A 15,050-nucleotide genomic window follows, 5' to 3' on the forward strand; every position below is an offset into this window, starting at 1 on the left:
AGGAGGCCCTAACAAGGTGGGGTGACCTTGGGCAATTTATGCAGGCTCTGTGGGATTTTGCCTCCTCAATTGTAAAATGAGGTGTTTGGATTAAGTGATTGCTAAAATCACCTCAGCTCTAAGAAGTTATGATTGAATGACTCTGAGGCTTGGTTACTTTTCACTTCTCACTCTCTGTGACACCTCAGGCTGGGAAATACAGCCTCCTCAGTGTATATACTCCCTTTCTAATGAATAGTGAAAAGGGAGAAATTAGACAAGCTTACAGACAAACCCACTTTAACAATATCAACATATGACATGATCATTATGTAATATTTCAATGCCCATACTGAAAATAGTCCTTATTTCTAACAAAGATATGACAGTTATTTTTTAATCCACCTGGCATTTCTATTAAGAGGGAGATAACTAATGTGTTTACCTCAATACTTTCTTGGCTCATCATTGTTCTAAGAACATAAGACTACATCACAGCAGAAAATTGCTATTTCCAATTCAAGTAGGCAACTCTGCTGTGGGAAAAGGCTCACATAAGTGGCCAAAGTGAACACCACCTAAAAAGAGGCTCATTTCACTTATTTATTTGTGCATATGGACATCACCTATGTCGAAGCAGGTTATAATAAGAAACATTAATACTATTGTGATGGACATCCTCCCCTTGGATCTATCTACTCTCCATTCTTTCCTGTGGCCCAGGGAGTTATGTTATGTGGCTCCCTTGACCCTTGACTTCTGGTTGGATTCAGTCAAAATGGAACACTAGAGATCAGCTTAGGAAGGAGACTGAGGTTGGGAGGGTTGTTTCCCCTGCTCCTAGCCCTGCAGAGTTGTGTTGACCAACTGTGTCCTCCACCAAAGCTCTCAGCTCCTGTCGGCCTCCCCCTCTCCCCCCACCCCCACATAGCTGTATCTCACTCTGGTCAGTGGGTGGTAAAGCAGCCAGGCTATTGCATGAGGTCTTGTGACTGCCCTGAATTCCAACCCTCCTTTGTCAATTGTCCCCTTATTATATTCTTCTTGATTTATTCTAATTTTGAGTGTGCCATCTGTTTCCTATTAAGAATCATTAAAATAGAAAATTAGTAAGAGAATGTAAGACAAAAAATTAAGAGGATGGGAATATAGTTATGTCAGCAAACCAAGACTAAAATGGGGTGCTGTAATTGAACATGGTTAAAGTTAAAAGGAAGCATTCAGCTCTTATTTGCTAATAATAGACAACATCCCAGCACATCAGGAGCTGACAGCGTGTACTGGGGGGAGGGAGGCAAAGCACCCAGCGGGTAGCATTTTTAGTAGAACTGCTTTACAGAAGAATCTAAATCAATCCTCATATGATATTGCATCAACCTTTATAAGGGCTATGATATAAAATTAAATCATAGTCCTGTGAAACTTTTTCTAGAAAAAGTGCAAGATACTGTGTGCAAGGTGATAAGAGTGAAATATTTTAAAAAGGGAAATACAATGTTCTTGTCATCTGACTTGGTATAGAAATATAGTTTGGAAACTTCAGGAATGAATAATCGTCAAATCCTTCGAAATATTGATATTTCCTGGCCAAACTTTTAAAAAACATACTTTTATAATTATAAAGTATGTCCATTGTAGATAGTTTGGAAAATACAAACAAGCATGCAAAATACAATAAAAGTCACCCCAAGTCCTAAACTAGATGAAAAGAAAATTATTAACAATGTCCATATATTCCTTTTTCTATATACGTGGGGAATTTAACTTACCTAGAATCACACTGCATATACTATTTTTAATCTATTTCTTTACATTTATTGATATGTCTTATATATCTTGTTTTTCTACCACATAATTTTTAGTGTTTACATAGTGTTTCATTATGTGAAATATTGCACTTAACCATTTTTTCAAGCTTATTTATTTTTTTATTTATTGAGAGATGGAGAGCACGTATGTGTGTGCAAGCAGGGGAGGGGCAGAGAAAGAAAAAGGGAGATAGAGCATACTAAGCAGGCTCCGAGTTGTCAGTACAGAGCCTGATGCAGGACTTGATCTCATGAACTATGAGATCATAACCTAGGCCTAAATCAAGTGTCAGACGCTTAACTGAGCTACCCAGGAGTCCTGCATTTAACCAATTTCTTATTTTGCAATATTATATTATTTCCAAACTTCCACCTTTTTTAAAAGAATATATTTTTTAAATTTTTAAATGTTTTTATTTATTTTTGAGAGAGACAGAGTACTAGCAGGGTAGGTGCAGAGAGAGAGAGAGACAGACAGACAGACAGACAGAATCTGAAATAGGCTCCACCCAGGTTCTAAGCCGGAGCACTGAGCCCAACTCAGGGCTCAAACTCATGAACCACGAGATCATGACCTGAGCCAAAGTCAGATGCTTAACTGACTGAGCCACCCAGGTGCCCCAATCTTTCACTTTTTTAAAGCTGCAATGAACATACCTCTACCTGATCTTTGCAGATGTCTCTGCTTATTAATTCGTAAACTTTGTTTCTTAATTCTTAAGGCTTTTGCTATTTATTTTTTTATTCTTCAGAAAGAATATAACAATCTACTCTGTTATTAGTGGTGGATGTAATTGTTTACCAGGTTGGAGATTGGTGGCAAAAATGTTCAAGTGTAGGACACTGATAAGTAGCTGAAATACAAATAGTCTGAATTGCAGACTGAAAAGAGTTCTATTCAAATAATCCAGCAGGATGGTGGCAAATTTGATTTTGTATTGTATTCTTACCCATGTAGAGATTTTTCAATCATTTGCATAAAGAATGTCATGTAAAGTAATTCTCTTGGGGCCAAATTTTTATTCAGAAGCTCCAGCAGATCCTGGGTTGAAGCCCACAGAGATCTCCATACCATAAGTATAGAAGAGATAAATCTTGGCTAAAGGGTTTTGAGGATGGAGGTGACAAAATGTCCATCTTTAGGGAAAAAAATCTTTAACCTGACTCTGATGGACAATCTGATTTAGAGAAATACGATGCCTTCAGGCTCTTTTGAGATTAAATGCACCTCCACCCCACACATGATGTAGTCGGTAGACTACTGTTTGTCTAAATGGATGCTTTATAAATAGTTTTGGATTTATATAAGTTGATATAAGAAAAGTATACAATGTTGCTTTTCTATATTTGTTTTTCACTGGATTCATTTGACAGATGCATATCATGTACTTTTCATTTGCTAGATGCGTTGCTAGATACAAATAAATAACACAGCATAAGACATGCTCCTTACCTTTCAGAAACTCACAAAAGTGTAAAAAATTATATGGTAAAATTTAGATGCTTGTCAAATTTATTGTATAGAAATAAGAGTCATACTTCAATTAGTGACAATTTTATGGGATACAGGCTGATCTACATGGAGCAAATGGAAAAAAATTAAAGTAAAAAAAATGAATACTTTCTATTAAGAGATCTTGCTGATTTTATATGTAACAATATCACTATTTTGTGAGGGTGCATATTCCAGACCAAAAGTAGAAAAGAGATCTGTAAGATGCAAAGAATTAACTATGTAAATTAGAATTTAGAAAATGGACTAAAAGGTGCTCTATCTCCATATCTTATTAGTAATGGCACTGAATATTTTGAACTTCCTATTTCATACATTTTATGGATCTAGTTAAGAATAATGAACTCCTTCTGAATAAGTCATTAAAGTCTTTGAAATAATGACCTTGAAGCAAGGTATAGAAGTTTGTTCAAAGACTCAACATCACACACATTGCTTGAAATCAGAGACCAAACTGTCTTCCTTCTATAATGTTTGAGCCCTAACTTTTTGCTTTCTATGTATAAACAATAAATTCTTATTTCATGTTGAATTATAATAATTATTGGACTGAAGGAGTGAAAAAATATAATTTGATGGTTGTGTAGTAGTATTAATCCGAGTTTTTAAAAATTAAACTTTGAGGTTCTCCAATGCTGTAAATATTGTTTCTTAGTGGAGTTTTTAATAGGAAACATATTGTTTGGAAGATTAGAAAGGTAAGGTAGGATATAAAAGTGATCTCAAATTCTTCGAAAAGTTAGCATAGCATCATTTTAGAGAACAGTTTCTTCAGGTTATTTACACTTTTACTAGTTTAACTTTACCCAAATGAACAAAATGTGGAACAAGGAAAGGGGAACATCACCAATAAGAATCTGAGATTACAGAGGGGTAGTAATGAGGGCCTGTTTTGTTTTTCATAAAAACAAGCTTTTTCTAGAAACTTCATCTGTGGAAGTCAAGGAACAAGCTTTAATTTCACTTTTTCTCATTTGAACTAACTTTCTGATTTCCCTATCACTGGAATGTTACAATTATCACTCAAAAAGTTAAACACAAGGTATTTGAAATCTGTGTCTCACCAAATGTCCCAAAGGGCTAGTTAAATATCCTTTGCCTTAACTTTAGTTTGAGGCTTTCAAAGCCAATAATTCTTGACACACATATTTCCCGCTCCTATTAATTGATGAAAAGTGAATGTAACTGTCCTTAGGGAAGTGCTAAGTTCAGACTCTACCATTCTGCAAATAAAACTGCTGGCCTTGTTCCCACAACTTTGTTAGTCTCAGACTAGAGACCAGAAGAAACTTCCATTCACCTAATGATGATCAATTAAGCCCTATTATGTGTCAGACATGATACAAGGCACTATAATGTGAAGATGAATAATGTGAACCAATATGGAAAGTGCTATGCTAAGGATACATAAATAGTACCTTAGAAGGTACACCTATGTCTGGAGGAGAGGAGAAGGAGGAAGGCTGAGAAAGTAGTGCTAAAATTGCATCTTAAAGGGTGGATAAGAGGGATTTAGCAGGCCACGTGTAGGATAGACCATGCCAGGCATATAGTAAACGCTTAAATCTATCAGTAACAATGCAGCACAGAGTCTCATGAAAGCAAATCAAGGAATATAAGTCAGGACAAAGAATGGAGAGTGATAAACCTTCACCAAGGGTCACTGGTGTGCCAAGGATGGAGCTAAGATTTTTTTCCTAGAGAATTCAGAGGAAGATTCAAGGAGAAGATTTGTTTTGGTGATAAAGGTAGAGTAAAATTGACAGGTGGAAGAGGGAAATGAAGTTGTTTTAGTTGAGAAAACTTTGCAACATGGACACCTTTTTTTTTTTTTCATTTATATCCTCACCCTAGAGATCTCATTTAGTCCTGTGGCATCAAAAAACATTTTTAATGGATATTTCCTTAATTTAGACTTCCAGCCCTGAATCGACCCTTAAGCCACCCATTTGCACCTTCACATGTTTATTTGGAATCTCTACTTCAAGGGCTTGCCATCATGTCAACTATGCAATGTTCAATACTAAGCTCCTGATGGTCTTTCTTTCTCAAACCTGTTATTCTTCCAGTATTCCATCTCAGTTATCGGTACCATCATTCAACCAGGTGCTCTAGCAAAAAGCTAGAAATCATCCTTGATTCCTTTTTTCTTCAGCTTTATTTAAAAATTTTTTTTTTCATGTTTATTTATTTTTGGGAAAGAGTGCAAACAAGGGCGGGGCAGAAAGAGAGGGAGACACAGAATCTGAAATAGCCTCCAGGCTCTGAGCTGTCAGCACAGAACCCAATGCGGGGCCCAAACCCATGAACCGCAAGATCATGACCTGAGCTGAAGTTGGACGCTTAACTGACTGAGCCACTCAAGTGCCCCTTTCTTCAGCTTTAATATCCAATTCCTCAGTGATCATGCTGATCCCACTCAAAAACCATCTCAGACATGAACACTTCATTTCCTGGTCCAAGTGATCATTTTTACCTTATTCGATCTCATCTTCTTGTTTCTCCTTTGCTCCTCTACTATCTATCACTCAATAGGAAGAGGTCTCTTTTAAAAATGAAAGTCAGATCATGTCACTCCCTGCTTTAAGCCTGTCAATAGCTTTTCTTTGTTTCTAGACCTAACCCCTTGCCTAATCATGTAACCCTCAGCTAGTTTCTCATTCTCACCTTCACGTGCTCCCACCACTTGCTCCAGGCACACTGGCTTCTTCCAGGTCCTAAAAATGCACAAGGTCTTTCCCACTTATTACTGTTGGACCTAGAGCTTCCACTTCCTGCTATAATCACCCTCATTTCTTCCCAGAATTGTCTCATTCTCATCTTTTAAATTTTGGTTCAAAGGTCATTACAAAAACATGCCTTATACTAAGAATTCTATGCAAAGTTTTCTAAATTGTTGCTATAATTATTTTCTTATTAGATGTATGATGTAATATTCTCTTCATTCATGTACGTATTTATTCTCTTTCTCTCTCTCTTCCTAGAAAGTCCTGGTAATATGAGGTAGAGACCTTATTTCTCTTTTAAGCACCATATCCCAAATATACAACACAATATCTGGCTTGCAGTATATGTTCAGTAAATATTTGTTGAACAAATGAAGGCCAAAGCCAGTAGTATCTTAAGACTATATAAATAAGGGTTGACAGAATCAAATACACAAAGAAATTATGCAAAATAAGGGTTGAAAAGGATAATTTCATTTGCTCACTTGGAAGTCTGTAGTGAGAGTAGTGAATTTGGAGGGAAGGCAGAGATAGGAATGTCACAGGCAAGGAGTAAAATAGGAGATGAGAATTGAGGAACAGTAAGATGCTTGACTGAAGAAGAGGACAATGAAGGGTGGTGCTACAATCTTTGGAGTCTAAAGAAAGTCCTTCTAAATTTGTGTAAATGGGTGAGATTTGTATATATTTCCATGTGAGTAGAAGGAAGTAGCATAGACCAAGAAGTTGAAGGTATAAGGGAGAGAGAGGTAAATGATGGAGTAAGTTTATGGAGAATATGGAATTAGGATCTGGAGCCCAGGAGAGATGTCTTGTACAAAAAAAGACACCTCTTTTTCTAAAAGGCAGGCATCAAGAAGGGTATCATTTACAGTCTCCATTTCCTCTGATAAAACTAAAAAAGGGGATGCAGATATGCAGCTTAACATAGTGAATGAGTTTTGGAACATGACCATGAGAACATAAGAGGAATGCTGATTATCAATGACGATTCAGTTAAAACCATAAATTTGGTATTGTTTTCTAGAGTATTCATTCATCAATCAAATGTTTGTTAGGTATATACCATGTTCTAGACCTTTTAGTTGATGTTGGAAGTGCTGAGATAAATAAATCACATTTTCTGAAGTGTAATGAGGGACAGAAACACATATACTAATTAGCAAAGCCTTGAGGCAAGGGCTATACTGGAGGAATAAAGTTATATGATCAGAATACTAAGGAAGATGGCAAAGGAGTGGTGAGGTTCTGGTCATAGAATCGATGGCTATAATTGAAGATTTCAGAATTGAAACCAAAATGTGCTTGATGATAATAGAATCCTGGAGGAAGGAGTGGATCCCTAGAATGGAGGAAGTTGTGGAACTGTAAGATTAGTAGGTTGGAGGGGCATTCAGGCAGATGCTGGCATTATCTAGGAAAGTGGAAGGGCTTGTTTTGGACAAGTCCTGTGTGGCTGTGGTCCAGATGTCTGAATTCTTCATGAATATTTGGGAATGACCTGGAAATTCACACATGCCAGTGATAAGGACAGGCAGAAAGTGATATAGCCATATACAGTTAACATTGAAATAAGAAGGCATTGTACTTGAGAGGAATATCATTGTGGTGTAAAAGTAGCAGTTAACAAGGAGGAAAATGCTTGAACCATTCCCCTGGCCCATGGGGCATCAGAATAAAAGCATCCTTCACTCGAGAGAATTCCAGTCAAAACAATGATGCAGTGGTCTGAAGTTTGAAGATGTAGAGGATTTTATGTGTGATGACAAGGATTTCAGAGAGCCCAGTAGAAAGCACTGAGAAATAATAAATTGTGCTCACATAAGAGAGGGAGGAAGGGAGAGAGGGAGATGGAGAGGGAAAGGGAGAGAGAGAGAGAGAGAGAGAGAGAGAGAGACTCACACTGTAGAAATGTCTGAGGATATTAGAGAGCTGGAAATTGAAATAATTGGTCCTGAGATACCAAAAGTCTCTGGTGTGACATATTTCTAAGGCCTGCAGAGGAGAGTGCACCAAATGGTATCTGTTTTCTTAGGACACCAGCAACCTGGTTGTCCAGGTTGGACCTGCAAGGGTTGGTCCACTTGTAGTCAAGGGATTGCTGACAAAAGAACCACTGACTTCCGTCCAACACCAACACTGAGAGTAAGTAAGCGAATGCCGGTCTTTTAGAACCTAGAGGAAAATGTTCTTTAATCCAATATTTGCTTTTTTAAAAAATTTTAGTTTTGGAGTTAACTTTACTTTCTCTGATTATGAAAGAAATACATATTCATTGCAAAACATAAGGTAACACACAAAAGTATAAAGTGTAAAATAAAGACCACTTAAAGCCCAGAGGGAGATGATATAATCATTGTTAACATTTCTGTATCTGGCACTGATAGAATGCCCTGGCTTTTATCAATCAAGACTCTGAAACACACCTTATTAGTCAGTGTTTCTTTCTCTGCTTCCCCTACCCTTGCTTTGTTATCTTTCTAGCTTCATCTCTGTTCTTCCCAAATTCAAATCAGTTATCCATGGAATGAAATCATGGTACTTTGCCCTCACTCAGTTACTTGTTATGCTTTGGGTAGAGGTCTCCATTGTGGCTGCTGGTGTGGCGGCCCTGTTGTAGAGGTGCTATAGCTGTGGTCATGTTGCTTGGAAGGCTTCCTTTGGTTCTCCCAGGGGTCAGAGACCCTGTTGCTAAGGCAAGTCTGGAAACCACTTAGTGTTTCATATCCACTTCTCAAAAGAGACAATGCCATGTTGGGTGTGAAGCTAACCTGTCCTCCATAACAGACCTTCTGGTGCCAGTCACTCATTATCATTCACCATCAGGGTGAACCAGTCTCTTGAGTCATACACAACATGGCCAAAGTGGATGAAAGGGCCTCTATCAAATACACAACTTCAGTAGCCCCATCTCTAGGGGAAGCTTGCATGATGGTTTCATCCTCCTGAAAATAGCATATGTATACTTCCAGTTTTCTCAGGCTGCCTCCATTTCCAGAGAAAGGGAATAAAATAGTCCTAGTAAGAACAATGCTTTCACCTTTTTGAGCTTGATAAATGTGTCCTTTATTTTACCACATAAGTCAGAACTACTATATATCACAACCCTGCTATTTTTTTCCTCTCCTCCTTCCTCCCACCTATCTCCTGCCACTTCCCCAGAAGCATAAAGCTTTCAACATCCTGCTGTCCATTAGCATAAATAAACTCATGCTTTTAAAGTAAGAATAGGTTTAATGCTATATTTGTTAAAGACTGCATTACCATAAGAGGATAAAAATATTCTTGAGTAACAGGTAGATCATATACTTTAGAGACAATAACATGCTTCTATTGTGGTTCCCTGAAAGTCAATTATTTTAGCCATAGATTTAGGCTTTAGATCTTAGCATAAGTTACATTTCCACTTCAGAAATTGTTAAACTATGCAGTTTCTCAGGACTTGTATTTTCAGGTTTTCATATTTATTTATTTATTTTACTATCAATATACTATAGGCAGATCTAACAAATGGAAAAGATAAGGTGCCATTTAAATTTAGTATTAGCTATAGGAACCACGGGATAATGTTGTTATAACTGTTCTCCTCATTTTAACACATATGTTGTTAATTTAAACTTTATGTAACCTTTATACAATAGATAAGAAAATACTGGGCTAAAAAAGAACAGAAGTGGCAAGAAATGGAAATGAGAGATCTTCAGCATCTAGAAGAACTGAAGAAATTAATGGCTGAACAGTCAGTAAAAGACAGAGAAAGGTAAAAGAAAAATCTTACGTTGCATAGTAATGGAGATGGTTAGGGTAAACAGTATCAGAGGGGCCATTTTTCTATACTTAATGTATTCTTCCAATATTTATAGCCACAAATAGATGTATTTCAGTCTCTTGTGTTCATGCACAAATCTCTAGTTTGCCATTTTGTTCCTTGGATGGCTTCCTAGTTAAAACCCTTACAGAGGATTTTACAGTATTTGATTGCCCACTGTGCACATGAAAGGATACAGGCTGCTACTATGACTTAATAAGTTGACCTAGAAGGAGGATACCAATATTCATGTAAGAAGGGATATCTATTTACTATGACAATTATACTGCATAGGTGATTCATTCTAGTATACTTAGAATGCATTCTATGTAGGAAAACACAGAGGATTTCTTGGAATGGTGTAATTTTAGAGCTGTAAAGGGCATTTGAAACCAACTAACCTAGTGTTCTCATTTTATGAATGACTACATTGAGAAATTAAAATTACTTTTCCAAGTTTACTGTATCAGTCAGGGTCAGTGAGGAGACAAAGATAACATAATAATTTGAATAGAGAAAGTTTAAGATAAGGAATTATTAATTCTAACAGAAAACCTCTGTTATATAAAGAGATAAAGAGAACTTTAAAGACAACTCCAGGGCTGAAGGAAGGTTCCCAAAAAAGAAATAAATATGGAAGTGCCCCACACCCCACCCTCTGTGGTCGAGATTCAGATCTCATTGTAGAAAGCATGGTTGTGGCACACTGAATGGTGGAGAAGTTCTTACACGGGCTCAACCAGATTTTTATCAGAATCACTGGAAAAGCAGGAAACACCCTGCCTAGGTGTAGGAGGCCAAAGCTGGAAGTCAATCATCAGGATGCTTGTAAAACTCAGTGGGAATCTGACCATGGGAGTGGCTCTGAAATTTGTTGGGAAACTGACCATTGGGGTCCAGTGGAACTCCATGGGTTCAGGTCAAAGAAAGTCCCTTCCTCCTTCAGTATCTTTCAAGAACCCCTTTCTGATGTGGCTTAACATTGTGCCAGCTGCGAGGGAGAAATAGTTACAGGGAATAGCTCTATTTTCATAGAGTAGGCAATGAAGGGTGGATTTGGAGTTGAGACAATAAATTGGTAGCCCACATAGCTATCTACTTTAGCTAGCTTCTGAGTAGATTTTCACAAGAGATAAATTAAGAATAGCTCTTTTATTTCATAATGGAAGTCACAATAGTTTTCTTTTACTCTTAGTCAATGTAAAAAACTTGCCTGGAACTCTATACCTTCTGCTCAATTTTGCTGTGAACCTAAAATTCCTCTAAAAATAAAATCAATTTAAAATTACTCCTTAGATTTATACATAATGTTGGAAGATATAGCCATTTTTTATTATTTGTTTGTTTAAAAGTTTATTTATTTATTTTGAGAGAGACAGAGACAGCATGAGGGGAGGGGCAGAGAGAGAGAGGGAGACAGAGAATCCCAAGCAGGCTCCACACTGCCAGCACAGAGCCCATTGCAGGGCACGAACTCACAAACCATGAGATCATGACCTGAGCTGGAACCACGATTTGGATGCGTAACCAACTGAGCCACCCAGGTGCCCTGCACTTAGCCACTTTATACAACTAGATTCACTTGTATCTAGGAAGCTTCCTCTGTGACCCATGGGACAATTACCTTAAATTCCAGTCACCAAGCTTGCAGAGTAAATCTGGAGTTAAAACATATATGCCAGGCTATTATTCCTAAACATTTGTGGGATAAAATTTACATCATTTTCTAGGTATCTCAGGATTTTAGAGTTCAAGGCTAAGAGGCAAAGCAGTCAATGACAAATCAGCCAAACAAGCACAAAGTACTTACCAGCAGATAGGCCATACCATGTGTCAGAGACAAAAATCCCACCAACAGCTAAGCACTAAAAAGCAAGGCAATGGTGGAGGTCAAAATCTAGATGGATAGTCTGAAGCCATGCTGGGGAAACAAGAGAGCCACAGGAATTAAAGGGGGTGGGAAGAACAGAACAGATGTGAGGTCCCAGCTTCTAGCAGACATGCTTCTAATAGAATCTCCCCTCACAGCCAGGGAGTTTCTTTGATTACAGAGCCATTTTGGTCTTTTCCTTCCTGTCCCAATAATTATCAAGATTAGCTGACTCAGAACTCTAGTTGAAAAGAAGAAAAGGAAAATCAGATTAATCTGCATTACATAACAGGAAAAAATAGGCATATTACAACATAGAGAAAAGAGTACTAAGGACTAGGAACCAGGGGACCAGGCTTTTAGTCTTCAATCTTCTTGGAGTAGTGTCTGACCTGGCCAAAGCCATTCAGCCTCTACAGGGCTCTGCTCTGTTCTAGTAAAATTGAACTGGACAACCTCTGAGGGCTAAGTAAGCTATCAACTTTTAAGGGCCTATGATCTGTATGTTCTACTCATGCAAAATGGAGATTCAGAGAGTTATGAATCTAGTTCTTTCATGCCATTGGGAAATCAGTGAGCAAGGCCATTAGAATATCAGGATCATACATCAAGAAATAGTTCCCAGAAAACTCTGGATGATGTTGTAGATTAAAGCATAGTCCTCATTCTGTGATTTAGGGCGATGGAACTCAACAGGTAAAAACTGCTGGTAGCTTTTGCCTCTGGCAAGAACCAGAAGTTGTATTCTTTTATAACCATCCTGACACTAAGAAATTTGGTTAATTTGTTTTTCTCTACTACTGAAATACAATTCACAAACCTCATGTTTAATATTTTAACTGGAGGCTCATTTTTTTCATACCAGAATAAAAGCTTAAAACAGTTTCCAGATCTGTTAAAAACATGGACACATGGCCTTGAGGATTTAAAATCTTCCACTGTTTATTTTCTTTTTCTAAGTTTTCATTCTAAGGTTAAGTTTCTTGAAAAGAGTGTCCATAAGTTAGCAGATATATTATGTTGAACCATAAGAAAAGTCCATTTTTGCACGTCAGAAATGGTTAAATATTAGCAGTTTCATGTGGTTCAACATAGAAAGATAAAGTAATTCATTTTACTTATTAATTACATTTTTCTTCTCAGTTATAATCTGCATTTTGCCCTCATTATTTTTTTGGTTTTGTTTTTGCCAAAGTTTCCACTATCCTCCTAATTTTCTAAGCCCTATTATCTTTGGGAGCATGCCAGAGAAGGTTAAGAAGGAAGGTTCTTTAATCAAGTTGTTGACATTGAAATCCTGGCTCTATTCTTTATAGCTATGTGACTTTTGGGTACGTTATTTCACTTGCCTATACTTAAGTTTCTTCATTTGTATAGTAAAGACATACATAGTATCAACTTCATATGACTGTTGTAAGGATTAAGTGAAGTATTGAATGTAACACACATCAAATATAAGTGATTAGTATCAACTGAATTCTTTAAGTTGATTTATTTATTTTGAGAGAGAGAGAGAGAGAGAGAGAGAGAGAGAGAGAAAATGCCAGCACACTGTCAATATAGAGCCTCATGTGGGGCTTGGGCTCACAAACCCCTTGAGATCACAACTTGAGCCAAAATCAGGAGTTAGATGCTTAATAGACACATTAGGAAAAGACCCCCTTTCTGAACCATGGCACTCAGCCAGACACGCAGCAGCAAAGCTGGAGGTCATTCCCTAGTCATACTCCTGGGCTGGTGTTGCTTTTGCAAAGCACAAACTTAAAAATGATACATAGCACCCCCTGCAAATAGACCTACCTAATTCTTTTAAAATAGCATATATTATCCACATTTCTTCTAAAATTTAGCCATCTGAAATATATTTCAAAGAATGATATGAGCTAAATGTCTCACTTTCATTTTTTGGTCTAAATTGATAGTCAACTCTCTCAACACCAATTATTTAATGATTCATCCTAACCCACTGAGTTGAAATGCCACCTTTATTATATATAATACTTCTAATTATACTTTCATATCCATATGGACTCTGATTAGATTAAATAAAAACTGACCTATATTTATATTTCTATATCAATACCACACTATTTTAATTTATCTGTTTTGCTATCTGATAGAGCAAGTATTCACTCATTCTTTTCAAAAATAGCTTTTCCTTTTTTTAAAAAAAATTTTAACATTTATTTATTTGTGAAACAGACAGAGATAGAGTGCGAGCTGGGGAGGGGCAGAGAGAGAGGGAGACAAACTCAGGCTCCAGGCTCTGAGTTGTGAGCACAGGGCCTGACGTGGGGCTCGAACTCACAAACTGTGAGATCATGACCTGAGCTGAAGTTGGCTGTTTAATGAATTGAGCCGCCCAGGTGCCCCATATTTTAATTATTGTTATATCAAATTTCATTTTTAATAATCTTGTCGATAGTTTGCATTGAGATTTTGTTAAAGAATGGTGACATATATACCAAATTAAATCTCCAATCTAGAATAATCCTTCCAGAGTAGCTCTCCAGTTCAAGTCTTCTCTCAGTTTCTTCAGTAGGGTTTTTTTTCTGGTCAAGGCTTGGAAATTATTTTGGAATAAGTAGAAACTGATGATCAAGAAGGTGATTCTAAATTTTCTTTAGTAGCTGAGTGAGGAAAAGTGTAGAACTAAGAAGTAGCAGTGGGGATGCAGAAATGACAAATGTTCATCAAGTATTTAGGTAAAATATGATGACTTGTTTCATTGGGAATGGAGTTTGAGGTAAGACAGAGGAAGAAGCATGATCCTGAATATTACTGAGCTATATCTACCCTTTTAGGATGGAAGCTTTAGTTTGTTTTCAGTCTCTTTTATTTTCTAATAAATTTGTTTGGCTATAGGTTCCTTTTTTTTTCTTCCTGTGTATCTTGGGCTCTATTCTATAAATTTTGAAATAAGGTTTCATTATCTAATTTCTATATAATTGACATTTCATTTTTGATGTCTTAACAATAAATTAGTACATATTGGAATGTTTGCAAAAGGCAAGGTTACTGATAGTTTTCAACTTTGTCTACTTGTCTATTTTCTGTCTTTCCATAACAATGTGCAAAAATTTAGAATGCTTTATGGGCAGCTACTAACCCTGCTACTTTTAATATTAAAAAACTCTCTTTATTGAATAATGATCCATATATTAATTCTCTTGTTTGCAGAGTACAATGAAATGATTTTTAGTAAATTTATATAGTTGCATAATCATGGCTATGTTCCAGTTTTATATTATTTACATTATCCCAGAAAGATCTCTCATGCCCATTTCCATTAATCCCGGTCCTACTCCCAGCCCCAAATGACTGCTAATCCATTTCTGTCTTAATA

The 15,050-nt window shown here is 36.9% G+C and overlaps 1 protein-coding gene across 1 annotated transcript in view; it reads left to right on the top strand.

The window, feature by feature from the left end:
* Positions 1 to 15,050, top strand: part of CCDC148 (coiled-coil domain containing 148) — a 245,238-nt gene that overhangs the window by 179,380 nt on the left and 50,808 nt on the right. The window contains exon 12 of the mRNA XM_029934542.1: positions 9,668 to 9,786. Coding sequence (XP_029790402.1) covers positions 9,668 to 9,786 — 119 coding nt within the window. The remainder of the gene's footprint in view (positions 1 to 9,667; positions 9,787 to 15,050) is intronic.

The sequence above is a fragment of the Suricata suricatta genome, chromosome 3, assembly GCF_006229205.1.
Source record: "Suricata suricatta isolate VVHF042 chromosome 3, meerkat_22Aug2017_6uvM2_HiC, whole genome shotgun sequence".
Classification (NCBI taxonomy): domain Eukaryota; kingdom Metazoa; phylum Chordata; class Mammalia; order Carnivora; family Herpestidae; genus Suricata; species Suricata suricatta.